This window comes from Pyxicephalus adspersus, chromosome 2 (genome assembly GCF_032062135.1).
Source record: "Pyxicephalus adspersus chromosome 2, UCB_Pads_2.0, whole genome shotgun sequence".
Taxonomy (NCBI): Eukaryota; Metazoa; Chordata; class Amphibia; order Anura; family Pyxicephalidae; genus Pyxicephalus; species Pyxicephalus adspersus.
Genome location: NC_092859.1, coordinates 136,199,804 through 136,225,575, shown reverse-complemented (window position 1 = coordinate 136,225,575; position 25,772 = coordinate 136,199,804). Strand labels below are relative to the sequence as shown.

Genomic DNA, 25,772 nt, shown 5'->3' with positions numbered 1-25,772 from the left:
TTGCAGAGAATAAAAGTATTTATTTGGGCACTGGTATGGAACATTCACGATTTAATAAAACAAGATTGTTGCATAAAAGTCAGTTAACACGATTTAGAGGTCACGTTTAGAATAAACTCTTCCGATGTCAAATGAACAAAAATGCCAAACTGGCCAATCATCACATTAGGATCTTGCTCCTTATGTCTATGCATAAAATTAGCTTTAGGATCTCTTCTGCCAAAAAGCAACCAGTAAAACCGCACCAGAGAAAGCACAGCAGCCACCTTGTCACAAGGATGAGTTTATTAAATTAGTTGTCTTATAAAACAAACATTGCAGTCTTATTGTTAATATAACAATTCTCCCATGGAAGGACCTGCTTGCAAAGCTTCATCCATTAAGTGAGCAGAATTGAAGATTGAGAAGAAAGGGTCAGACTGTGCACTTCTGAGCAAGAGTTAGAAAGCATCTAACCAACCTTGGAACCACACCAGCACTCGACTCCTAAAATAAATATCAAGCCAAAAAACAAAAATCGTGATCTCTCAGCTTGGGCATTGTATGTGGTAGAATTCACACTGGTAGCTCAAGTTTCTGTCCAAGGATCAACAATTGACCCCAAGTCTGAGGCATCAGTAGCAGATGTCGTTCCTCTCCTGGGTGTTCATGGTTGCACAGTCAGATAATCCCATATGGATTGAAGTCTTTATGTTAAACACATGAAAAGAAAGCTCTATGCTGTGGAAAGAAAGTCTCAGCACAGCACAACCCAGAGCTCTTACCAGTACAAGGCTCGGCCAATGGCATGTAAAACCTAATGTAGCTAGAAAAGGTAGCAGTGTCATTATGAGAAGGGGCTGAAGAAAGAGTGCGGCTTAAAAGGGATTTTTCCTTTGTATGTGGAAAGTAGGTAGGGTAGGAAGCAAAGGCCACTCTGTTTGCAACATGGCAATGCTACACAGGCATGCCACAAGCAGAGCAGAAGAGATCACAGGCCAGAATATATAGTGCACGAGCAAGTATGCAGGGTGTGAGGTGGGTCTTATTAACCCTGTAGTATCCAGATTCACCCAACCCCATTTTTAGGCTGGGTGAAGGGGCTAAATTCTTCCACTGTAGCATTTGGCAGAGTTCTGAAGAGGGGAGAAGGTGCACTCGGCCAGAGCTGTGAACATTAAGCAAGCGTCACATGAAATCTTCAAACTCTCGATATCCTTCATCTACGCCGCCATAATCAGACAGATCGTTCTTCATGTTGGCTTTCAGCCCTCCACCAGGTACGACACCTTTCTTCTTCTTCTTGGCTTTGTTTTGCTAGTAAAACAAAAACAGGTTAGTTCTAACTAAATACCACAAGCTGTATCACACGTTCCATGTTGTCATTATCTGTCCTGTAGCAGCAGTGTGAGGAATGATAGGAAAGTATCTTCTGTGAACAGGGACACTTTACACTGAGATAAGGCAGAAATGCTGCTTCAATGTTCAGTGTGATTAGTGGGAGGAGAGATTACAATTGAAAGACAATGAAAATATTTCTATAAATGTAATATTGGCTTTTACATTCATGAAAAAAAGTTGAACAATTAGTAGCTTATTATCTAGATCACATTTTTCTTTCTGACTTTCAAGGCAATACACAATACAGTGAAGAAAAACACAACCAAGACTGTATGAATATTTATTTTTTCCAATAATCATTATTAACCACATCCTAGAAATTTAGGAATAAAACAAAGCTAGCAGAGTTTGACATGCATTTCTAACTAAATGGAAACATTCTAAGAAATGATCAACCCTAATCAATCCTCAAGTGACCTTCAATAAAAGTGCGGAATAGTTAAACATTAGTCCCGTCACAACTCATAACTGCAACTCACTGGCTTTTAGTGCCGACCTTCCCTCTACCCACCCAAAAGCTGCTGTATAGGTAGATAAAAAAAAAAGATTTCACAGCTTAGTATAAACTGTAATTTCCTTCACCTTTATTCATTGCAAAAAAGAGCATAATAGTACAAAGGTTATCTATACTGCTCTAAATTAAAGATTACTTAAATTGCAAATATTCTTATTGTTAAGCTTCTGCTCATTTTAACATTCAAAGAAAATATGCTGACATTTCCTAAATTTGCAAAGCACTATTTTGGGGGACAGCTGAACAGTGGCAGCCTCCAAGTATCCCTCAATCTATTGATTGATTTAAAACAAGTTAAAGTAATCCTTTTATGTTATCATAATGATGCCTCACCTTTTCTTGTTTCTGTTTCTCACTGCACAGAACTGTTAGCGCATTTGTTATTTTCTTCAAGTCCTCTATTTCCACTGCAAGAAAAGTTGCCTAGTTAGAATAAAGACTTTCCAAAAAACATCCAAAATATGCAAAACCTCATGAATGATATAAATGAAAATGGGCGGATGGGTCCGGGGGAGGGGGACCCACTGTAAGGGTATAAAAACATTAAAAAACAAGTTTACTAATCCAAATTCACAAATCACTCCTATTTACCTTTGCAAGTATATTTATTTGAAAAAATGTAACTGCTGAGCTTGATGGTGAACTACCCATAAAATACCATGTCCTAATTCCAAACCAATCAAATAAAGAATATCTGCATGCTAAGATACTGGCCGTCAAGGCAGCTTGCAGCTTTCTTTATCCCTCCAAGTGTGTACAGGAGGCAGCTATGCTGGTACAGATTGGAGTTTCCTGGGACATATCTGCATAGGGATTGTATGCTGCAAGGGATCTAAACAGAAATTGTGTGCGCATGAGAAATATGCAGATTTTGCTTTCAGAGCCGACCTTCTGTCATCTTGAGTTTTTGTTCTGATGTTGCAGGCACTGTCACAGGGCACACACCCAAAACAGTGACACACTGTTTGCAAGGGTGGATGGGAGAGGCATAAAAAGTTTGGAAGATTGATGAAGCTTAAATCACTATAAACAACGCCTGCTTGCGGATTACACTGGGGGGGGGTTTAGGAGGATTTATCATTTAATTTGTTACTTATTAATAAATACTTTTGAAGATACATTTCTGAAGGCAACAATTGTTCTAAAACATGCATTTTTTGACAAGTTTGTACATATAACCGTGCACAGTTCTATTTTGCCAAAACTTACAGCCCACAATTTTACTTACATGAGATGCAAATGTCCCGCAATAGTGCTTCTAGAAAACCTGGGTAATAGAGTGATTTCTCATGCTGTGTAATCTTCTCCTTTAACAACTTTCCAAACTCTGTGAAGTCTTCTCGCGAGGACGGATTCATTGCATCTAATCCTGTAACATTGGTGACGCCTATGTAAAAGAAACATTTGAGTCACTGTCAAAGCCTTAGTCAAAGAGGTACTTTTTTTTAATACAAAATATGAAAACCAATTCTGAAAAAAGCCACCGAAAAAAGCATTAGGTCTGCCGCCTATGCCAGCCAGTGGACACTAAAAGTCAAATCATGTAAGCAATTTTCTATACTTAGGGATAAATAAAAAAGGATCATAAACAAAGCCACATCATCAATGAAAGACTGTTTTCAATATTTCTGTATAACAAAATAAAGCTCCTTTAACTTGTAAGACCATCTGACATTCTTCAGTGACCACCCGGCTGTTTTTGGGTGGTTACTGAAGAGTTTGGTCACAATACAGGGGCCGCCACCCACCTACAATTTCTTCCCACCCAGCTTAAAATAAATACCTGGGTGCAACACTGAAAATTCATGTAACAAATATACAATACCTTCGCATCCATACATAACTATGTCTTCACAAAAGGGACATTGACATAGAAATAATATAGCAGTTAACGCTTTCCCTTCAATAGAAAACAATCCTAGTGGTACTTTGTATCCCTTGGCCCAACTACACAAGATATTCTGTATAACAAAGAATGTCAAGAGTTTTCTACCACAACACTTAAAATGTATAACTAAAAATAATCTAAAGGAAAGCTGTATCTCTACCCATTTTTGGTAATTATTTGTAAAAAGGATTTATTTGTTGTTCATCTATTTACCAAAAGCTTCTTTTGCTAACTCCAGGTCAGCTTCCTCTTGCAGTTTCTTTAATCGCAGTTTCTCTGCTAGCTGCTCCTCTGGCGACAACTCTACAGGTTCAGCCTCCTCTATCTGAAACAGAAGGAAAATGTATGACATCTACGGATACAGGAAATGTAAAGACACAATAAAAGTAGAGCTGCCATTGCTAAACTCATTGATAGGAATATCAATTGCCTGGGTGTAAAGCTGATCTTATGATATCAGTAGTGTCAGTGTACTCATTCTCAGAGGAAATATTACAGACTGAGGATCAGAACACCAAGCACTTTTTAGATCCAGGTCAGAAATGGCAAATGATATAACCCGTCAGTAAACTAGTGTTTATTTTACCAACCCTTTTTTTAAGTTCCTCTTGTTTCTTTTTCAGAAGCTTTTCTTTTTCTTTAATTTTTTCATTCAGTTTCTTCTTATCTGTAGGTTTGGATTCTACAAAAAAAAAAAAAATATTTTAGGATGAAGTCATCAGAATAAATTTATTTCAATGACACAAACGTTTGTCCTGAAACACAAACCAGGGCAAACACAAGCTCCATACATCATAACCTGGGAGAGTCACGATTTCACTGCATATAACCTGTACCTGCAGAGGGAGCCTCTTCTCTTGCCCACTGCTGGGGGTCAGGGTGTTTGACAAGAACAATATGATTGAGAAGAGGTTGAAGTCCCATCCAGAAGGTCTTTAAGGTTCGCTCAACACAAAGTTGTTTTGTTTTTTTACCTTTTATATATTACTTGATATAATCAGTATTCCACTAATAGGCCTAATATTTCCAATGACTTACCTACTTTCTGAGGTTCTGTCTTATTTTCTGTATCCTCCTCATCATCCCAGTTATCCTAAAGTGAAAAATAATTGATTAGAACAATAACATTTTTAGGAAACATTCATTACTATACAGTATACCTTCAAAATATAAATGAAAGCAAATCTAATTATGTTTTCAGTATGTTAGTATGGATATTGGGTGTAGTGGGGGAATAGAAGAAAACGAGCAGAAAGCCATAAACAATGTAATTTACATAGATTTTATGGGTGCTGTGTGATTTCACATTTTAGTCGATGTAACCTCGACTGTAAGTTCTTCTGGGCAGGGTCTTCTCCTGTTATTGTCATCTGCAACCCTTATTTAATTTACAGTGCTGCGTAGTATGTTGGCACTATATTAATCCTGTTTAATAATAACCTAAGAATTCCTTTATAACAGACAACAAAGCAGATACGTCCAAGGCTTTTTGTCTATATATTATTTCAGATTTTAAGTTTTAACAATCGTGTTAAATCAGTGAAAACTCTAAAAATTAGATGGCAGCAAGCACAACCAAGCCACCACAATATGTAGACAGGAGGACAAAATTGCAGGCCTAACATCTTAAAGCAACACAGAGATAGGCTGTTAAATTTTTATATGGCCAGTCGCTGTCTCTGCATCGTGATTGGTCAGTTAAACATGTGTACAGTTTGGCCAATACTATTATTAATCCATGTAACTCATCATAAAATCTAACATATGGGAAATATTCACATCAAAATATACATTTTTATGCATATTTAAAACCAATGTCTGCACAAGTCACACAACAAAAACAGACATCAGTTTTAATTATGTCCCTTAAATCAACCCAACATGCTTCATTTTATAGAATTACTGGTGATGAAAAATAAAACATCTACTAAAACTGTAACAGTTTATTAACCTTGACTTCCTCATCTTCATCTTCTCCCTCCCATCGGTCTGTTGCTGACACTGGACCAGCTTTTCGAACTGGCGCTTCTGGCTCAAAGTCTTCCACCTCTGTGTAAAGGAGAATAAAAATTGTTAAAACCTCAGAAATCACACAACATTTATTATAACTGGTCATAGGTGGATGCAAGACAGAGGACACTTTAATGTTCCAGATGTCCAGACCTGGTTTCTTGCTTGTAAGCACACATCAATGGCCCAATACCATCAGGACAGATACAACAAACTAAACACTTTTGGCGATCAGACATTTTTTGCATTACAAACACTTCTGTTCTACAATAACACACTATGTATATATGGAATTTTAACATACAAAATGGAACGTTTATTGCCCTTTGAAACCTCAACTTCCATTTTAGATTTTTTAGAAATGATGGGCCTGAGCAAATTTAAAGATAAAAATGCAGCTGCGACATTCACCTCCTCTCTGTTTGCACATTCACCCACTTGCCGATCCAGTGCAGTGCTTTAACCCACTTTCCGAAAGGAGCAGCCATGGAATTATGTACTCCTAGTACAATGATGACAGACATCATCGTACCAGCAATCAAACACGACTGCTGATCCATGGAAATGAGGAAGATGACCCTGCGTGTTTTGTGATCAGCCTTTATATATTGGGAAATGATGCAGCCGGCAATTAGAAGCGAACTGAGAATATGATGTCCCCTCCCTGCCCTCAACTAAATTCTGTTTCTAAGCACAGAAATTGTAGGGATCAGCACATTATATGCTAAAACATGACCAATTTATTAGTCACATTACAAGCAGTGTAATGGTATAGAGCACTAACCAGCTCCATCATATAGACTAGACAAACACACATGAAGTCTCATTAATTACTACAATTTAAAAGTCTAAAAGAACAGCAGGCACAATACAGCCGGACATAAGCTTTAAAGCCTATGGACTGGTGAACCAGTTTCTCTCAAACTAAATCTTCTCCCTAAATTCCCACGTGTTCAATGCCTTGACAACACTACTTCCCGCAGACAGAACTTGCAACTTCATTTTCTGCTTTACAGGCAAATCCAATATTACCAATTCACAGTTTAAAGCAGAATCACTGCCTATTCTAATGATATCTTTTTGTATCAGAGACTGCAAATAAAAGAATGCAGGAGGGGGTGCTCTCAAAACTGTAGGTTAAAGCATACCTAAAACATTTGACATTTTTTTTGCTCCATCTGCGCATGCTCGATTAGGCATGTGCAGAAGGGGCATTTTTACCACTAAGTGGAAAGAGATGCCGATCTCACACATACACAGTGAAATCAGCTCTCTTTTTTCCCCTCTTTACAGCGGGCTACGTCACCCGAACTCGCACCTGCGCAGGGAAGACTAAAGAAGGTCGCGCCTGTTGCGGGAGAGGAATTTTAGGACGATGCAGGAGCGGATCGAGGGAAGGTCCAGTGCCATTGAGGAATCGGCGGGATTGTAAGGTAAGGGTAATTTTTTTATTTTCAATTTAGTACTGCTTTAAGTTACATTATAAGGAGCATCTAAAGAGTTAAATCTCATTCATGCACAAAATGCTGCAGCAGAGCAGACAAGGTGTAGATCAGATGAGATGGATGACCACTGAGATCTTTGCTGATCAGCTGAATGTAAAAATCTATGGACACTCACCTGACAGAATCTAATGGGCTTTACCAGAGGCTGCTGCTAACCATTCCATGTAAATGGTTTGGATTGTAATTTGTAGCTGCCAGATACAACACTTTAAAGTTAAACTCCAGGTGCTTTGGTTTAAAAATTGCATCACCCAAATGTATTCCCTTTTAAAAGTTTTTCTTATTGTTCCTATGCTCCAACACTGTCCGACCTTCACCTAGCTCCAGCACTAGTTCCCTTTGGACAGCCATTTTCTATGAGACCACCTAGTTTTCACATAATCATACAGGACGGCTCACAATATCCAGGACTAAGTGACCCTCGCTATTTCTACCATTTGTATTCATTTTTTAATAAATTACTTTGAGGAGGCTGGAATTCTGCTTTAAAGGGAACCTGAATGGGCAAAGTGAAAAATCGATAGGATACCCCCACCAAGATAGTTCCCCCCAGCCCCTTTTAGCCGGGCACACAACCGGGCACTTTTCAGCAACCCTCTAGCAGTTTTTGGGTGGTTACTGATAAGTTGGGTCACAATAAAGGGGCGGCCACCCGCCCACAGCTTCTTCCCACCCAGCTTACAAAAGGGTTGAGCACTGGAAGTTAAGTATCTTCTCCCCATTCCCATGATGGTACTTGGACCTGGAGTTTTGCCCCACGAACCCAAACACCGCATCCTGGGGTATAATACTTAGACTTGAAGCATGTGCAGACTTCTGTTTTTTTACTGCTCCAGGGCACCCAATGCCAATACATGCCGAGGAATGGTGACAGGACACATTAGCTAGACGTTTATAAGCTAGACGTTTATAAGCAGCTGCAAATGCCCAGCAAAGCGTTTTATTTACCTTATGAGAATTTAAGTAACAGAAAGGCTTGCACAACATTTTTTAGTCTATTAAGGTGGCAAGCGGTCCTGGAACTCTGCATGTAGCATCTCAAAAAACGTGTGGCAACGCTACCACCTCCTACCGCCTGGTAATGAATAATACATGGACCCATTTGGTCCATCTTTATTATCGGCAAGTACCAAAACTGCTCACAAATACGACTAGACTGAACACGCTCTTACTTCTATCCAAACAGAAGCATTGAATATTTCCCATGGCACCCTGACTGACAATCTGAGGGAGGCAATATAACTAAGTCTAGGTACACATGGGCCATTTTTGTAGTTGGAATGGATCATGAACGATCCTTTCCAGCTACAAAAATTGCACAACTGCACGATGCATGAACAAACTCTGTACATACAGCTTTGTTTTGCTCTACTGAGAGGGGAGAACGACAGAGAGGCACCCCACTGAGCCCTGCCTCCCCTTACTTCCATTATAATCATTCGTCGATGGACGACGAGCCCTGTACACACGGCATTTTCTCGTGCGATATCAGCCCTGGGCCAATTATCGGGCGAGGACCATTGCACGTGTGTCCTCAGCCTAAGAAACACATCACATTGTCTTGAGATGCCAAAACAACATCTACTATATTAGAGGGACCACATATGTAGGTAGATTAGGACTTTGATGCATACCAAGACCTTTATCCAGAATCTGCATGTCAGCCAGGAACTAGAAGCTTGTTAGTAAATGCAATGTTCCAATAATAGCTTTGCGTGATCAGGAAGGTCATTATTTTAGAAAAGGGACAGGCAATGTCCCCTCTGCAATAATGCATCCACCTACTGGACTGTTCAAGGTTCCTGAAGTCAAAGTTGAGTTATGAATGCGTGTCAGGGAAACCCGGCAATCCCAACTTCCTTTGCAATGTGCCAAGATTATTGAACGTCCATGTATACGTGTCATTCCAACATGGCCGAATATTGTCTGGAGTGGTAAGACTGCGGAGAGAAGATGGGGACACCCAGCACTAGAACACGGATAGGTGACCTGTGTAGATTTAGTTCGGCTTTGAGGGTTTTTATAAGAAATCTAGGTATTCAATGACACAATAAAATGGTCACCACCGATTTTCCTGCTCTGGTATAGGCAAAGCTCCAGAGGGAATCGTCATTTACACTTCCAGGAGCACCGGGGCCCCAGCGATGCGATTACTTCTGATGACCCCACACGTCCCTTCTGTTCAGCAGAAAAGAGCCAGCGGGGCCAAAAGGTTATCTGGCAGTTTCAGAGGAGTGGGACATGTCAATGATTCTTCCAGAAGATCCAAATGGGAGTGAAGATCGGTGGTGGGACGGATAGGTAAGGAAGTTTCCCTTTAACCCAAAGTCACATTAAAAAATCCTTATAGGCGTCAATATGAAGCTCTATTCATGAAGCTCTGCTTCAAGTGACAAAAAGCTGCAAAAGGGCCACCAAACCCCCTGCTAGGGCCACCGATCCACCTACTGCGTCCATTGATCCACCTACTACAGGCAATGACTTTCTATGCTTTTTAGGTGGCAAATTGCTATCTGATGGATGTCACAATATATCACATACCAGCAAACATTGTGTCAATTATAGGAAAGATTTGTGCATACATGGCGCCATTTTCTGAACCTTTTAAAAACAGACCACAGTGGGGAAAACACATTGGCTGATAGCGAGCCCCATTAGCAGTTATCACCAAGCTCCATTCACCCCTCCAGGGCATCACATAGGTACAGTACAAGTACTACCCCACCCCCCACAGGTATTTTGTGTGCCCCCCCCCCCAGCCATCTGTGCTCACACCATAGTACACCCCGAGCCCCAATCCCCCCCAAAATACTCCATATAATCCCCATGTTCACATCTGTGCTCCATCCACTCCCTGCAAGTCATGTAACCCTGTGATCTAATACCCCCCCCTTCCCACTATATGTAGGTAACCCTTCTGCCCCCCATTCCCCCACCCCCCCTCCTCCTCTAAATACACTCTGGGCTCAAATTTTGCCCCCCAGCACTCCATGCGCACCTTATGCTCCAATACCCTGCTGGGTAATCCATGCAGATAGTGTGCTCCATTTCCCCCAGCACTCCATGCACGTACCCCCTGTGCCCCCCCCCCAACAGGTACCCCCTTCCCCATGCTATGCCCCCCCCAGCGCTCCATGTGTTGCCCCCCATATGCTGACCCGGTGTCGGTCTCCCCCTATCGGTGGGTCATACATGAGGGCAGAGTCGGGCAGCGCAGTGTCTGGGCCTGAGCCGGGGTCTGGGATCACTCCAACAGATGGAAGCTCACGGGGTCACAGTGGCGCTGTCCGGGGCACATGGCACACAGCTCAGCCCGGATACACGTGGCAGCGGTCGGTGCTGGGCGGCCCAGTGTGCCCCATGCCGGCATGGATCGGAAGGCCGTACTAATAACCGGGCGAGGAGAGGGGACGCGGCGTGACAGGGCTCGTGCCCCGGTGAAGAGAGTAGGGCCACCCGGGGATAAAGCTCCCCAGCCCAGTAGAATATAGTTCGGTATGTGCCGTTCATGGAGTGTCCCGGTGTCCTCTTACCCCAGCTGTCGTTCTCGGCCATTTTCCTTCCCGCTGCAGCGCTCCGGCTCTGACTGACTCACCGCGTCCAGCTGCGCGCGCACCACACTGACGACTAGAGGGGCCCCGCCGGAAGTGCGTCACTGCACAGCATACAGAGAGGGAGGGGGCAGCCTAGAAACTTCCATGTTCCTACACCCAGCGGGGCCGCCTCACTACATCCACATATTAGGCGGGAACGGTGTACTGCTCACCCGGAATCACACCCAGCCCGCCATGTTAGGGCTATCACGTGAGCAGCACGTGCCGGGCCCGTGTGAGCCGCACATGTGTCCTCAGCACGTGTTCCTCGGTACCGGGGCAATACGTGAAATGTTCTGGAAAGGGCAGATGGCGGGGTGTGTGATAATATCATAACTTGGCGTTGTACTAAATAATATTCAATCTGGGGCCTACATAGTTGCCAGGCTGCAGATTTGACTTCAAGAACAATCATTAGAAATTTTATTTTGAATTGTGTTCATTCTCTACCCAACAGAGACGCATGCATGCGCAACTCCCCTTTGATGCCAGAACCCCCGACCGATCACGCAGGTAAGGCGCATTATTGCAGAAGGGACATCGCCCGTCTCTTTCTCCAATAGTCGCCCTCTGATCATACAAACTTCAAAGCGGAACTAAACTCAAAATAAAAAACACGCCTTTAATCATGCAGATGCGTCAGGAGGTTTCTTTGGGTCCTGTGTCATCCCAGTATCCGTCTTCCAGGTTCTTCCTGCATCACCAGATATTGCACTGCGCAGGCGCGAGATTAGGTGACGTACATGGGGAAAGAGATTTCGCATGCATGAGATCGGCAGCTTTTTTCTTCCATTAAAGCAGAAATAAAACTAACCCCCCAAAAAAAAATCACACCTTCAATCTTACAGATCAGTCTTTCCGTCGGGAGGTTTCTTTCTGCGTTGTCCCGGTATCCATCTTTGGGCCAGCGCAGCGGGAGCTGGGCGCTGCCATCCTCACGTCTCTTCTTCTGTGTTTTTCCTACATAACCCAATCTTGCAGTGCACAGGCGTGAGATCGGGTGATGTAGATTGGGAAAACACTTGCCGATTGCACTGTGCATGTGTGGGATCGGCAATTTTTTCCCTATTGATGAAAGGAGCAGCCAAGAGCCTCCCGGAATGCATGACGTAAGTATCCTGGAAGGTTCTGCGCTCCCGTTCATTCTCAATCGCCTAGGTGATCGAGATTAAGGGGGTGGGTGGTGCTGCACTCTTTCCTTTTTTTTTTTTAAAAACACAAAAAAACAAATTTTTTTTATTTTAATTAAAAGGGCTGATTACACTTTTATGTAAAGTTAACATTCTGAGTTTAGGTACACATTAGGGAAAGGGCTCCTTCCTTCTGCTCATGTCCGAGATTAGAGCATGCACAGAAGGAGCAGCCAAGAGCATCCCGGTTTTTAGTATGGAAGAGGGAATCCAGCTGGAGGACTCCATAAACTTTGCATGTGCTTCCTCTCAGGGTTACCAACCATTCACTAATTCACAAAGAGTTCATAACAAAAAACAAGATAGCAATCACAGGTAAAAATATCCTGTAGGTCAATAAATGTACATTTGTAAGAAATATTATTAGTCTTACTTTATAGCAATGTAGTGTTGGCCTTTGTAACAGATTTTACTGTCTCTATAGAAAACACATATCCGGGTAATCATGTCAGTGTCATGTTAATTAGATTTTTTACACAACAAAGAGAGTGGACAGTCTGGCCAAGGGAGATAAGACTTCTTGAGGAGTTTCTGGGGGCTTCTAGTAAATTCTCTTGGAGCATGGCCAATACTTGGTGCAGTAAATTCCAGAAATAAGACATCATTGAGCCAATCACAAAAAGGAGCACAGAGCCTCCTGGGATACCCACATCACCCATCATGCAAATATATATTTGTGTGGTCCAGTATTAGATTGTGGAAATTCTGTCCTTTCTGTATAATAATTGTGGAACTAATATTGGTTGGTTCTATTGCTGTATTGTTGATTATTGTTGTTTATTCCCTTCCATTTGTATCAATTTATTCTTAATATATTATAAATATTATAAATCATAGCTTGTGTGTCATCATTTCTTTAGTCTGACCTTCCCTAGAACCTACAGAGAAATATCAGAATGGAATTATTTACACACTGCACATGGACAGATCTGAGTCCTGCCAATATAGGATTGCCTGGGAGCTTGGGTAGCTGGGCATGGATGGAGTAATGGTATCTGAGGCCAGCTAGAATGTGATCTGTGGGAGTTCTATGAAAGGGTGAACGATAGTGGGATTGCAGGAGATTGGTGGAGATGGCCAGGTCCAGTTTTAGTATGGACAAGTTTCACCATGCGAGAAGACACGATTAGCAATTATTTCTATATTCCCATTACTAACTATGGGGTATCACTACTACTTATACTGTGCACCATGGCATGGATGGAGGGTGTCACTACTACACATACAGGACACTATGGCATGGGTGGCGGGTGTCACTACTACACATACAGGACACCATGGCATGGGTGGAGGGTGTGGAGGGTGTCACTACTACATATACAGGACACCATGGCATGGATGGAGGGTGTCACTACTACATATACAGGACACTATGGCATGGGTGGAGGGTGTCACTACTACATATACAGGACACTATGGCATGGATGGAGGGTGTCACTACTACACATACAGGACACCATGGCATGGATGGAGGGTGTCACTACTACACATACAGGACACTATGGCATGGGTGGCGGGTGTCAGTACTACATATACAGGACACTATGGCATGGGTGGAGGGTGTCACTACTACATATACAGGACACCATGGCATGGATGGAGGGTGTCACTACTACATATACAGGAGAATGAGCAACACCCTATGACAATTGTCCCTAGAGACATGAAGCTGGGTAATCCAGCAAACTTGGAATGGATTTCTTCAAAGTCATTTGATAGCAAGTGTTTTAAATCCTGGACCCGATCTATTCCAAGTTTGCTGGATCACCCAGCTTTACTGATGAAAGTGTACCCTCCCCAGTCTCAGAGGGCTTTAATATATCAGACCCATTGACCCATGAAAATGATGTAGAAATTTCAGATTAAATAATAGCTCAGCTGGACTTCACACTTTTGAAACAGCTACTCACCGGGCTTGAATGCTACAGCAGATGAATACTCTGTGAAATGGAACATTTTAACATTTTGCATTATTTAATTACAATTAAAATGTATTTATAGTTGGTACATTTTTTTGCCAACTCCAGGATTGCTTCTGACTCCACAGTCCTGCTATATACTGTATAAAGAGCGCTGACAACAAGGGAAGGGAGGCAACCATATTACATTTACAGATCCCCATAAAAAGAAGGCATTTCTGCTATTTATATAGAGCACCATACTGAAGGAAAGGGGGATCACTACTACTTTGGCCATTGTTATCAAACATTTCAAGTTTTGTAAAATACATAGTCCCCCACTGCACACTGTGGTTCCTCCTACTGACTGATATATTTCTTTATTTATGACAGGAGGAACCACAGCAAACAATGGAAACAAGTTTACTTTAACTGATCTGCAAACCCTGTATTTTTGGCACCTAAAATGTTAAGGTCTAGCAGTAGTAGAAGAGCTGCAAGTGAGCTATGAAATTACAAATGTACTTTGACACGTGACTTCTTGACAATTTGATCCATAATAATAAAATTATTTATTGATTTTTTTAATAATTTACAAACATTTTATACAAGCTTAAGTAATACGTTTTTACATTTTTATATAATTTTTCTTTTAACATCATTTTATTTTGCCATATTTCATTTCCATATTACTTCTAAATGAACCTAAGTTCTTATACCTGGACCCAGTATTTTACCATAAACGGATTTACCTGCAGTCCTATTTTTTAGGACTGAAAAGGAATGTAAGGACCCTTTCATATTATTCCTTGTGTTAGTGCCTATTCATTTATTGGGAATGAGTTAGCCTTAATGCACAAAAACGTACACCTTTTTATTGTTCCTCAATTCATACCCCAATTGTGGTACATTGTGCTTTGCCCATTGCTGTACATTGCATTGCTGTGCCTTTCTAAATCAATTGCAGATGTTTCCACATGTTGCATGTGTTGTGTTTTACTGCATGTTCAAAATCTATGACTGATTTATTATATCTGCTATTTTCAATAATATTTTGCTTGATGATAACACCATAAAGATTATACTTCCTGCTATGGGGTGACAACTGTCTTCTACTTTTGCGATTGCATTGCCACACTGTCAAATGTGGAGAAAAATAGCTGCTTAAAAATGCATAAAATAATAAATAAAAGTTGTCAAAAATGTTTAAAAAAAAACACAAAGTGCTTCAGCAAACTAAATATTATACCGTTATATATTACATCTACTTAGCTTACAGGACCTAATCAAGCTGTTCTTTAGGTTTCATGAAATCGCAGGGTTCCTCCAGACGTTGCTGGGAGTAAGTCGAGCTATAGCCTTTTGGAGCCAGAAACATTTGGTAGAGCTTGCCAGCACTGATCGTTCTCCCCCATTCATTGAAGGACGGTTGAGACCTTTAGCTCTTGAGAGATGGGTTATACTACTATCTGCACTAGGTACACCCCGTCTGATTGAAGCTTAAGCCGTTTTTGCTTAGTGTAAAGAAGATAGGACCTAATCTGGGGATGCTGTTCATTTTTTGTGCTAGACAGATTTTTAAATTCTCAAATCAGTGGGCTTCTTTAATCAATACCTGTTCGGCTGACATGCTGGATAATATATATCATTGACATGTTTCCAGTCCTGCAACCAATTGCATGCAATTTCTCACCACATCAGGTTTGACTGCAAAAGTGCTATCTTTGCCGTCTCTAAGCAGGTCGGTGGATTTGTTATAACAACTGGCTGGGTGACCTGCTGAATAATCAAGATCCTTTTAGTCACCAAGCACATACAATTCCCCACCATGGCAGAATTTTCCTGTGACAGCTCTGTTTTTTAGATCAGATCAGCCTGTGAGTCTGTTTGTAGAGCACATACAAGCTGGTGGTGCCCTGGTTTGAGAAGAAGGCAGCCCGTCATTTACCTCTGATGGACATGCTGTGGTGGGAGTACAATGTAGTAGTCCAGGGATCTGTCTCTCCCCTCTGTGATTGTATGTTTGAACTTTTGGGCTGTTGGTGATCACTCTAACAGCTGTTTTCATATCAAAAAAGCATGTTATGCAGACAGGCAGAGGTCTTCCAGAAGCAACCCTCTGTTTTCCCCTGTAGGACATGCAATGGTGTCCTGGTCCCAGGATTTATCCCACCATTACCTGGTGAGTAAGGCTACCTACACACGTGCAATAATTGTTGTTGCAAAACGATTGATGACAGATCAACGATTATACACGAATATTTTGAACGATTGTATAGTGCACGATTCTGTACATGCTGTAACGATACGATCGTTCAAATATAATCCACAAATAATGTACACATGCTAGATACGATTGTTTAAACGATCGTTGTGTTGGTAGAAAAAGCAGAGATTTACAGATATGTACAGATATCTATTCATATATAAATAGACAGACAGATATAGATATGTACCTCCCAGAGAGGTAGTAAATAGGCTGTTTGCCTACCTTTTCGCCTGCTAGATTAGAGGTGTCAAACTCAAATACACAGTGGGCCAAAATTAAAAACTTAGACAAAGTCGCAGGCCAAACTTGAATCTGAAATAGCACCGCTACTACAATATCCGGCGTCAAGAAAATAGTCCAATGTGGGGCTTAATGTTATGAGTGGCTGGAACTCCCTCTTTACTGAAATGGCACTGCTGCTACAATTCCCTGCGTCTATAAAACAGTCCAATGCGGGGCCACGCATAGGCAGAGAGGCCGCTGGTCTATAGACGCGAGTGATGCTGGGAATTGTATTAGCGGTGCTATTTCACTGCAGCGGTGGGCCAGCTGCAATTCATATTTAGGATTCTGTTGCGGGCCCAAAAAAAAGACGTTGGGGGCCAGAGTTTGACACCTCTGTGCTAGAGGATAGAAATGGGGTAAATCCTTAATCTGCATATTGCATAGGCATCTTGTACCCTCGAATAGTTTCAAGACAGCCGCATCTTCCATTTTAAAATGGGTTGATACCAGATGTGTTTTTAAAACAGTCAAAAGAGAAACTTTACATCAGTATTATCAAAAAGTCACAGTAAGTAAATTTTTGTGCTTCACCTGATTTGAAAAAGTCTTCCCGGAAACATGGAAGCTAATAATGTATAAATCTACACCAAGCTCTGAATGTGTTGTATGTACTGTATGTACCCAGCGCATTGAACTGAACTAATGAAGAACTGATTACATTGATGTACTTGTGTAAAATCAGGAGGTAATTCATGAGAAAATTCCATATTTTGAGCCTCAGAAAAAAATATTGCCCAGTTCCCGATGTGAAGACACAATACATCATTTTTCACCTCTCCTCTGACCTGGTTCATTGGGGACCCTTTAATTTTTGCTTGCTTTAAAAACCCAAAGATGATCCCTGTTTTGCTGTGCAAGGTTTGGCAATCCAGCAAACTTGGAATGGATTTCTTCAAAGTTAATTGCTTTTTGCTTGCAAATGTTTTGAATCCTGGACTAGTTTGCTGGATCACCCAGTTTCACTGATAGAAGTGTATCCTTTCTAGGCTTGGAGAGCTTTAATGAATCAGAGCCATTTTTAGAGAATGTATTATAATCAAAGCATTTCACCTCCTACAAGGTTTAGCCACATTATAAAAAATATGGTGATGTATAATAATGAAATATTTTCAAAATACATTTTTACTTCTAGTAATACCAAACACCATCTAATATTTACTGTATACAGTGCAGAAATCAGCAAGGACAACATTCTGACATCATGAACCTATTTAAAGCCTGATGCTGGATATTTTAATCTAATTTATATGATAGACACCAATAGTGTCTGACTCCACTGAATGTGTCAGAACGTGGACAGTGATGGGTCTCAGCAAGTTATATATATGAAGAGCTGGGATCAGAACGCACAGATGGAGCAAAGCACACAGTGAGCAGTGACTGGCGTGGGATTTTCCTGCTGGAATCAGAAAAAAAAGACAATTTTGAGTCAGGCTACACAGATAGTAGGATTCTCCTATAATTTATATCAGCCTCCCAGCCCCATGTATACCTTTGTATGTCTGATTCCCACTGTCTTCATTGAGGGCCAGGGTAAGAGCTTTTAGCTGTTCCATGTCTAGTAGTTTTCTCTGCTGATCAGTTACTGCCTTGGCTTGCAACCAGGAGAACATCTTCAGCTGCTGGACTGAGAACGCTACCTGGATTTGTGAAATGGAGAAAAAGTAGAACAATTTTCCTATGACATCCTATTGGCCAATGCAAACTTTACTTATTGCAAACAAAGATATTTCATATTCATTTTAATACAATATAAAGGCAGGTTTCTCACTCTCTTGACATAATTTTCTGTGTATAGAGACAGTTTTCTGTTTTAAAGAGATTTAAAACATTTTGGTGAAAGCAAAGAAAATAAAGTATTTTAAATGTTTACATGCAGTGTTTTTTTTTCTTTCCATAACCACTTTATGTAGCACATGGGGAAACAAATGAGGAATACTATTTAGTGCAATGTGAATGACAGTCTGAAGTCTGCTGGTACTGCTGACAACATATCCAAGATGGCAGCATCTAGCAGAAGTCATTGGATTTTAGATCCCTACACAAGAAGGGCTTTACTGGTAAATAAAATGCATAAAATATGCAACAGCATTGCAAATAGCGGAAGCCATTTCTGCTTGCCGTGAAAGTTTCAGTTGGCAATTGGACTGCCTGATAGAGCCAATAGACCGACATATTGCAGACTGACAAGGTTGTGCTAATTGCAAGACAGTCTGAGACAATAAATGCTGTAACTGGCAGGCTCTATGGTGACAGCTAGACACACTGTGCATAAGCTTCATGTATAATAATTTACTTATGAGAACTATACATAATAAGGCATGGCATGATTAAAAACACACATATCTGTACTTACTGCAAACTTTGTAGGTTGGATGAGGGATACAGCAAGAGGTGTCAGACCATGAATCTGCTCCAGAACCAAGGCAGAGAGTTCCATATCGTCCAGGCCAGCTGTCAGCAAAAAACATCCAGGACATAAAGTGTAAGGCTATAGTAGTACTACAATGATGGAAGGTCAGGTGAATTCAGGAAAATACAAACTGTAGTGTTATTGCTAGTGACAGACTGCATCATATACGTTATTCTTTATTTTACCCAATAGTTCCATTTTAACCAAAATGTAACCCAAACGTTAACACTTAATTCAACTTACTAGCTCTAAAAAATAGCCTAATACTCAATCTTCTCATTTTTTCATCATTCATATAATATGCATTTATTTGTATCAGTAAAAACGTTACCAACATTGGTGCAAACCCTTCTCTCTCTCTTCACCAAAACAAAGAATTACTCTGCTGAAGATGAAAATATAAAAAGTTCAATATGCTTTTGTGCTGTTTATGTGGCTGTGGGTGGATTTGCAAGGAGAGTGTAAGGGCTTCATGTCATCCAACATGTCATGTGCTTGAATGAAATGTCTTAGGATATTTAGGATATTTATATATATTCAGGCCAAGCAATAAAATATTATTCTTACATGATAATAGTAGAGGACAAAGATTGACAATCTTCTGATATATAAATAAGGCATAAATATGCAATTTTAAAGCAAGTTAACAAGGAATTATGTAAAATAAATATAAATATTTACATAAATAGCTCTCATCAACTTATTTATTTGATGTGCAGTAAGTTTTATCATCAATGAGTGATCTGAACTCACCAGCCACAGATCCAATCTCCCTAAAGACCTCCTCTGTCCATCCACTAACTGGTCCAAACATACCACTGTTGGCACAGAGCTGTTTAAGAGCAGATAGTTGGTGCTCAGTGCATCGCAAAGCAAGTTGGCCCAGGTACATGACTGCCAAACTAAAAGAACAGATAACAGCATACAACATAATCATATCATTTTACATTTCACTTTACGTGCATAGCTACATTGGACAGAATCATTCTAATGTAACAATTCACTCACCAGAATTCATTTGCATTTATCTGCCGCATATCTTCCTCTGGTAGCCCACATACTGCATACCCAAGAGTGGCCAGTTGTAAAGAGTCCAGAGTCTGAGCAATGAGACTATTGGAGTTCATATATCCTGTTGCTAAAATCGTCAGCTGCAGGGACCAATATAATGGTTAAAGTGGAGCAAATGTATGTATGTTACATATTATTAGAACGCTTTACTTTGCATGATCAGAATATTAATCCCCAAAGTCAACATCAGACAAAACCAGCAATGACACTTTTCTTTATTTTTATTTCTAAGGAGAAGTTTTTATTTTCATGGAGAATCTGAAAATTGATAAGTTCTTATAACAGGAGAGTACATGTGCAGGATTTACTATCCCTGCCCTCCCCCAAAATCTATCCCATAGGCCCAGATTCCATTTTACATTATGACTTGGGTAAGAAATATAAATACTTTTTATTTTATAGCAATCTGATGTTGGCCTTTGGCTACGTACACACCCTCTTTCATTATTGTTTCTATTGATAAACGACTAAAAGATGAATGAATGAGCGCTGTGCATACAGCGTTGTTCTGCAATATGGAGAGAGGAGAACAGGCGAGCGACACCTCACTGCGCTCCTCCATCATTTCCATTGCAGTCGTTCATCTTCTGTCATTCATGGATCCACCAGGACCATGAAAGATGTTGAACGACCTCTTTACACATGTCAGATTCTTGTCCAAGATGAGCCCGATGGCTCGTATCAGTCGAGAATTATTTTACATGTGTAAATACTCCAAGTCTGTAACAGAATTTACTCTCTAGGAGCTACCAAACAAACATATCCAGATTTCTCAGAGTCAGCACTTGGGTTCCCACAAAATCTCCACCCTGCAGAGAGGGTGTCATTTACCATATAAACCATATATAAAGGAAATCTAAGACAGCTTTATCCATTACAGACAAATGCTGGATATTAACATATGAGTTCCAATGCTTTAGGTGTGATAATTTCTGTGTGGTTCAGTATTAGCAAGCAAAAAACTTCACATGGCTATGCACACTTTTTAAGTAACAGCATTTAGATTTGGCAATTGGCTGCTCAAACCCTCTTTTCCATATTTACTGGCATCTTGTGCAGGCTAGCAATAGGGGAGAACATATGGAAGGAAATTACTAACTCTTTTTTGGGCAGTATACCAATTTTATATACGTTATATACAAATTATTCAGTGGGCTGCTGTATCCATTGCATGTCAGTGACTCCAATATGTGGAACTCCAGTACATACCATGTTGTTTTCCAACAAAATGAAAGTGATAAAACTACTACTTTGTAATGCTGAAATAACCTAAATACCTATCATACCTTAGTATTGAGGATCAAAAAGGAATAAGTCCACCCTGAGAAACCAATAAAAGTTTGGGTATTTAGAGCAGCCATTATAATTTACATTTAGGGAACCCTATGGTGCACTAGCTAGCAGCTACTAGTCTGAGATTTATAACACTGGAACACTAAGCTTCACAAAACTGGGGCGCGCAGCTAAGTTTTATGATTTTAAATTACATGCATACCTTGAGCACCAGTTATTCATTGAAGTGACTTGTTCGGTGATGGCGATGTTTGATTTCAAACATTTTATTGAGTTTGGACCTTTTGTGAACATTACATACAATTTTGTTACATACTTTTTATCACAGTATTTACGTCACACATATTTTTGTACTTTACTAATAGTTATATGTTTTACCATGTGTCAGCAGCTTTATTTTAATCATAATTTGGGATTTATTTTATTTTTCATGAACACTTATTTCATGTACTATATATACTAATACTTCATATTTAAAAAATTATAATATATTCCTTTCCAAGCTTTGGCTACTTTTGTAAAACTGAACCGAGAACTTTTATACAATAGTATGAATCCTTTATAGAAAGGCATGCAGCTTCACAAGATCCTTGTACTTTTTGACATAGAAAGCACAAGAGAAAAGTATGTAATGTCTTGTGGATAGAGTTACCTGGTTCGTGGTCCATTCTTTCTGTTTTCCAAAAGCATTCATTACTTGCCAGTCATTCAGCGAAATCTCTTTTAACTGCTTCTCACTAAACTGAGTTGCCAAACGGCCAAGCCGAACAAGGACAAGGCTGGGGAGTTCAGAAGGAGGGCCTGCAATCTATAAGAATGTGGAAAATGAACTTTAAATAAATATATTATATAATAAAAGTGCAGAAACCCAACCACTAAGAAATCACCCTTCATTGTCAGAGTAAATATGAAAGCTTTGTACAGTCAGTTTACACGTTATTCTTTGTAATGACTTTAAGAAGTATTTGGCAAACCCTCATTTATTACCTCCAATACTCTGCTCAGTAGAAGACCCAGCTCGCTGGTTGGGATATCAGGATCCTGACCGATGATTTCCAGACAGTCCATAAAATCAGTGGGCGTCATTCCCAAAATCAGATGCACACCCCATGCAGAGACAATACTGTCATGAAGCATGCTGCACTCGGGAGCACTCACTGGATAATAATATATGAAATAACAAAAAATTTGAAAAAAGTTATAACTTTTTAGCCACATAAAATCAAAAGAAATCACAAATTACTGAATATCAGTCAACAAAAGAGCTTCCAGTTTTGTTTAGATTGGCAATTAAATCAAGTGGTTTTACTACAGTTTTATTGCTTCAAAAATGTGAAGAAACCAACAAACGTCCCCATTATCATTGAAATAATTGAAAGTGACTGAAAAGTTTTGTTTGCAGGGTGGTAAAATTTCAGTTTTAAAGTTGTGTTACCATGCTACATGCAGCATCATTGTTGGTAGGCTGCTTAACTACTTCAATAGACCTGAATGAGAATGCTTCCCAATACCTGCTAAATGGTATTCAAACTTTTGAAAGGCCTTTGTGAGGAAGAAGTACAAAGAAATGATGTGTTTAGACTTCCTGCTAAAAAAACTGCTTCTATGGTTTTTCCATATGTTTGCTAAATCCCAGAAAATACCTAAACTAACCGCCTTGCTCCTGGGTACCTGGCTATTGAATTTGGGTGCCTGGTGACATCTGTATGAGCAGGCACTAAAAGGTAACAAAACAAAAGGGTAACACAAATATGAAATTACTCTTATACACTTAATAAAATTGGACCAGGTCCTCTACAGTCATATTTTGTATGAGGCAACATAGGACAAATACAAAATGTCTTCAATAAAATGATTATTCTTTCTGACACTGCGGATGTGACGATTGTGCTGTAGGATGACCACGGAGATATCTCACTGCTGCAGTAGGCAAAGCTTCTGCAGGTTCTTCAGTTTCTCTGGCTGTCTTCAGTTTGCTGAGCACCAGGCAATGAGAATGCCTCTTTAGGGTAAATTGATCACAGACAGTAAATTATTTTAATTTTTTGGTTTAGAAGAATAGGCATTTGACATTTTAGTTATCATCAAAGCTCCACAACCTGACATCAATGTCTTAGGTTATATTTAGAAATCTAAACAGCTCTGCCAATACAAAGTGTCCATGTGGCATAGTCACGGTCAAATCTGGTCCTGGGTATCACAGTGTACGGGGGAGATAGTATGGTCAACATTTCCAGGTCTTGTCACTTTCATCTACACAACATCCCTAAAATCTGCCCCTACCTGTCCCCTTAGACCACCAAACTCCTTGTACATGCTCTTATCATCTCTCGTCTGGACTACTGTAACATCCTCCTCTCTGGTATTCCACTAACCCGACTCTCTCCTCTACAATCTATCATGAATGCTGCAGCCAGACTCATCCATCCTTCCCACTGCTCCTCTTCTGCTGCATCTTTTTGTAGTTCTCTCCATTGGCTTCCATTTCACCTTAGAATCAAATTCAAGCTCCTGTGCTTTGCCTTCAAATCCCTCCACAGTTCTTGTCCCACTTACATTTCTGACCTGGTAAAAAAATACATCACTAGCCGCTCTCTCCGCTCCTCCAATGACCTACTAATGACTTCCTCACTCATAACCTCATCACACGCACGGATACAAGACTTTTCTAGAGCTGCCCCAATTCTCTGGAATGGTCTTCCTCGTCCTATTCGGCTTGCTCCTACTTTCTGCTCATTTATAAGAGCGCTCAAAACCCATTTTTTCAAACTTGCCTACTCATCTTCTTCTGTCTTTTGAAACCATCCCTACCGCTCACTACTACATATCTCCTCTCCTATTGTGTGTGAAATTCCCCCACCTACTAGATTGTAAGCGCTTCGGGGCAGGGTCCTCTCTGTATCACTTTCTGTATTCGTCTGTCATTTGCAGCCCCTATTTAATGTACAGCGCTGCGTAATATGTTAGTTGTTTTTAATATTTTTATATGTTTATTAATATTAATAATTAATAATATTAATACCTGGGGAAATTTAGAATGTTAGCTTTTAAACTTCCTTAAATTTTGTTATGACGTCTTTGAAAACAATACAAAGCCGTATACAAGTCTTTGAATTTAGCTTCTTACCTGAAGTCTTCAACTGTAAACGGATTAAAGATGAGCGTTTTAGTAATGTGCGCTGTCTCTGCATGCTGTCTAGAGACTCTGCTGCACTCTCTGACTGTCTACACGCAACGCCCAAAGGAGTCTCCCTCCATTTACGCTCTTCAGACAAGATCTGCATTGCCCATATACTAGAGAGTGCTTCCTAAATAGTAAAATATGAACATACAGACACATTTTACACACAGAGAAGACTTGACCTATCACTGAAAAAGGATTATGAAAGACATCTATCTAACATTTGTGCAGGGCTTAATGAAAAGCAAAGTAGAAATATTTAGATGTAATATATGAGAAAAAGAACTGATCCAAGGATTCACACAGCAGATGCAGTTTAGGTATGGTACAAATAAAAGAGAAGCAAAATACATAAAGTAAATGATGCTCTTACCGTATTAAGAGACTGCAGAGTGCTAATTGGCAATAAAGGGACCAGTCTGTCCAATCGTTCTAGTAATGAAGAGGTCCACAGTGTGGAGGACCTGAATACAAAAGAAATGATAGGACCTAACAGCCACCATTGTACAGTAAGCACAATCATTATTTTGGAAAAGCCAGCCTAATATACATTTCAAATTAAATTATTCCTAAAGAATCAGAGGAAGCACTAACCTCACCACAACCTCATCGCCAGTCTGAACATAGCCAAATGGTACCCCAAGGATGTTTTGTGAATTACTAATGTGTTATATCGATAAATAACTTGACAATGCATTCATACCCCTCATCCTTTCATTTTATTAAGCCATTTCAATATTTCGGAAATTCAGAAAATACTTTATATCTGTCTACTACAAACCTGAACCCTTTTGCACTTTGCAGAAGTTGGCCAAGCAGCAGTCTTGTCTCCTGTGGGTAGCAGTAACCGGTCACACGTTCCACACTCTGCCTCATTATAGCATAAGACAATAACTGGTAGCTTGAACCTCGGAGAAATGGAGTTAGGATCCCAAGAGCTACAAATTTTTCTGTTGTGGACATGGTCCGTGCTGAACTCTGAAAGAGAGTTGAGACTAACAATTAGCATAATGTAAGGAGGACTTACGCTCAATCTGTGGGGAAAATACAACCACTTGGCTCCTTCATTGTAGTGGAGAGAAAGCGGCTTGTAGCTGTGCTATGTAGGGGAGGCAAGGTCAGGCCAAGGGGTAGGCAAAAGAGCAGGCCCCCATGTGTGTTTCAGCAGAAGAGGGGTTCAAAAAGACCAGGACATGCAACCTATGCTGGTATAAGAGGCCTGATTTATTAAGGCTCTCCAGGACTGGAGAGGATACACTTTTATTAGTGAACTTGGGTAATA

General features: G+C 40.3%; 2 protein-coding genes across 2 annotated transcripts in view; both read right to left on the bottom strand.

The window, feature by feature from the left end:
- EIF3J (eukaryotic translation initiation factor 3 subunit J) lies at positions 1 to 10,987 on the bottom strand. The gene is made up of 8 exons (XM_072402534.1): positions 10,831 to 10,987; positions 5,734 to 5,831; positions 4,821 to 4,875; positions 4,373 to 4,464; positions 3,996 to 4,107; positions 3,123 to 3,281; positions 2,228 to 2,301; positions 1 to 1,296 (listed from the first exon to the last, which is right to left on the bottom strand). The coding sequence occupies exons 1-8, from the start codon at positions 10,850 to 10,852 to the stop codon at positions 1,168 to 1,170; spliced, it is 741 nt and encodes a 246-aa protein (XP_072258635.1). The 5' UTR covers positions 10,853 to 10,987; the 3' UTR covers positions 1 to 1,167.
- Positions 10,988 to 14,590: 3,603 nt separating this feature from the next.
- The window catches only part of LOC140324543 (stereocilin-like), a 35,841-nt gene continuing 24,659 nt past the window's right edge, over positions 14,591 to 25,772 (bottom strand). Inside the window, exons 16-25 of the mRNA XM_072402533.1 lie at positions 25,272 to 25,468; positions 24,864 to 24,954; positions 24,437 to 24,617; positions 22,297 to 22,466; positions 21,962 to 22,117; positions 19,954 to 20,096; positions 19,699 to 19,847; positions 18,889 to 18,986; positions 18,025 to 18,172; positions 14,591 to 17,931 (exon numbers count right to left, since the gene is read on the bottom strand). Of these exons, the coding sequence (XP_072258634.1) occupies positions 17,771 to 17,931; positions 18,025 to 18,172; positions 18,889 to 18,986; positions 19,699 to 19,847; positions 19,954 to 20,096; positions 21,962 to 22,117; positions 22,297 to 22,466; positions 24,437 to 24,617; positions 24,864 to 24,954; positions 25,272 to 25,468 (1,494 nt within the window). The 3' untranslated portion in view covers positions 14,591 to 17,770. The remainder of the gene's footprint in view (positions 17,932 to 18,024; positions 18,173 to 18,888; positions 18,987 to 19,698; positions 19,848 to 19,953; positions 20,097 to 21,961; positions 22,118 to 22,296; positions 22,467 to 24,436; positions 24,618 to 24,863; positions 24,955 to 25,271; positions 25,469 to 25,772) is intronic.

Excerpts from the sequence above, each read along its gene's own strand:
- EIF3J (XM_072402534.1), bottom strand. The coding sequence starts at position 10,852 with ATGGCCGAGAACGACAGCTGGG. Across the intron at positions 4,876-5,733 it reads ATGAAGATGAGGAAGTCAAG|GATAACTGGGATGATGAGGA; the intron begins GTTAATAAACTG and ends TTTTCACTTTAG. Across the intron at positions 4,465-4,820 it reads GACAGAACCTCAGAAAGTAG|AATCCAAACCTACAGATAAG; the intron begins GTAAGTCATTGG and ends TTTTTTTTGTAG.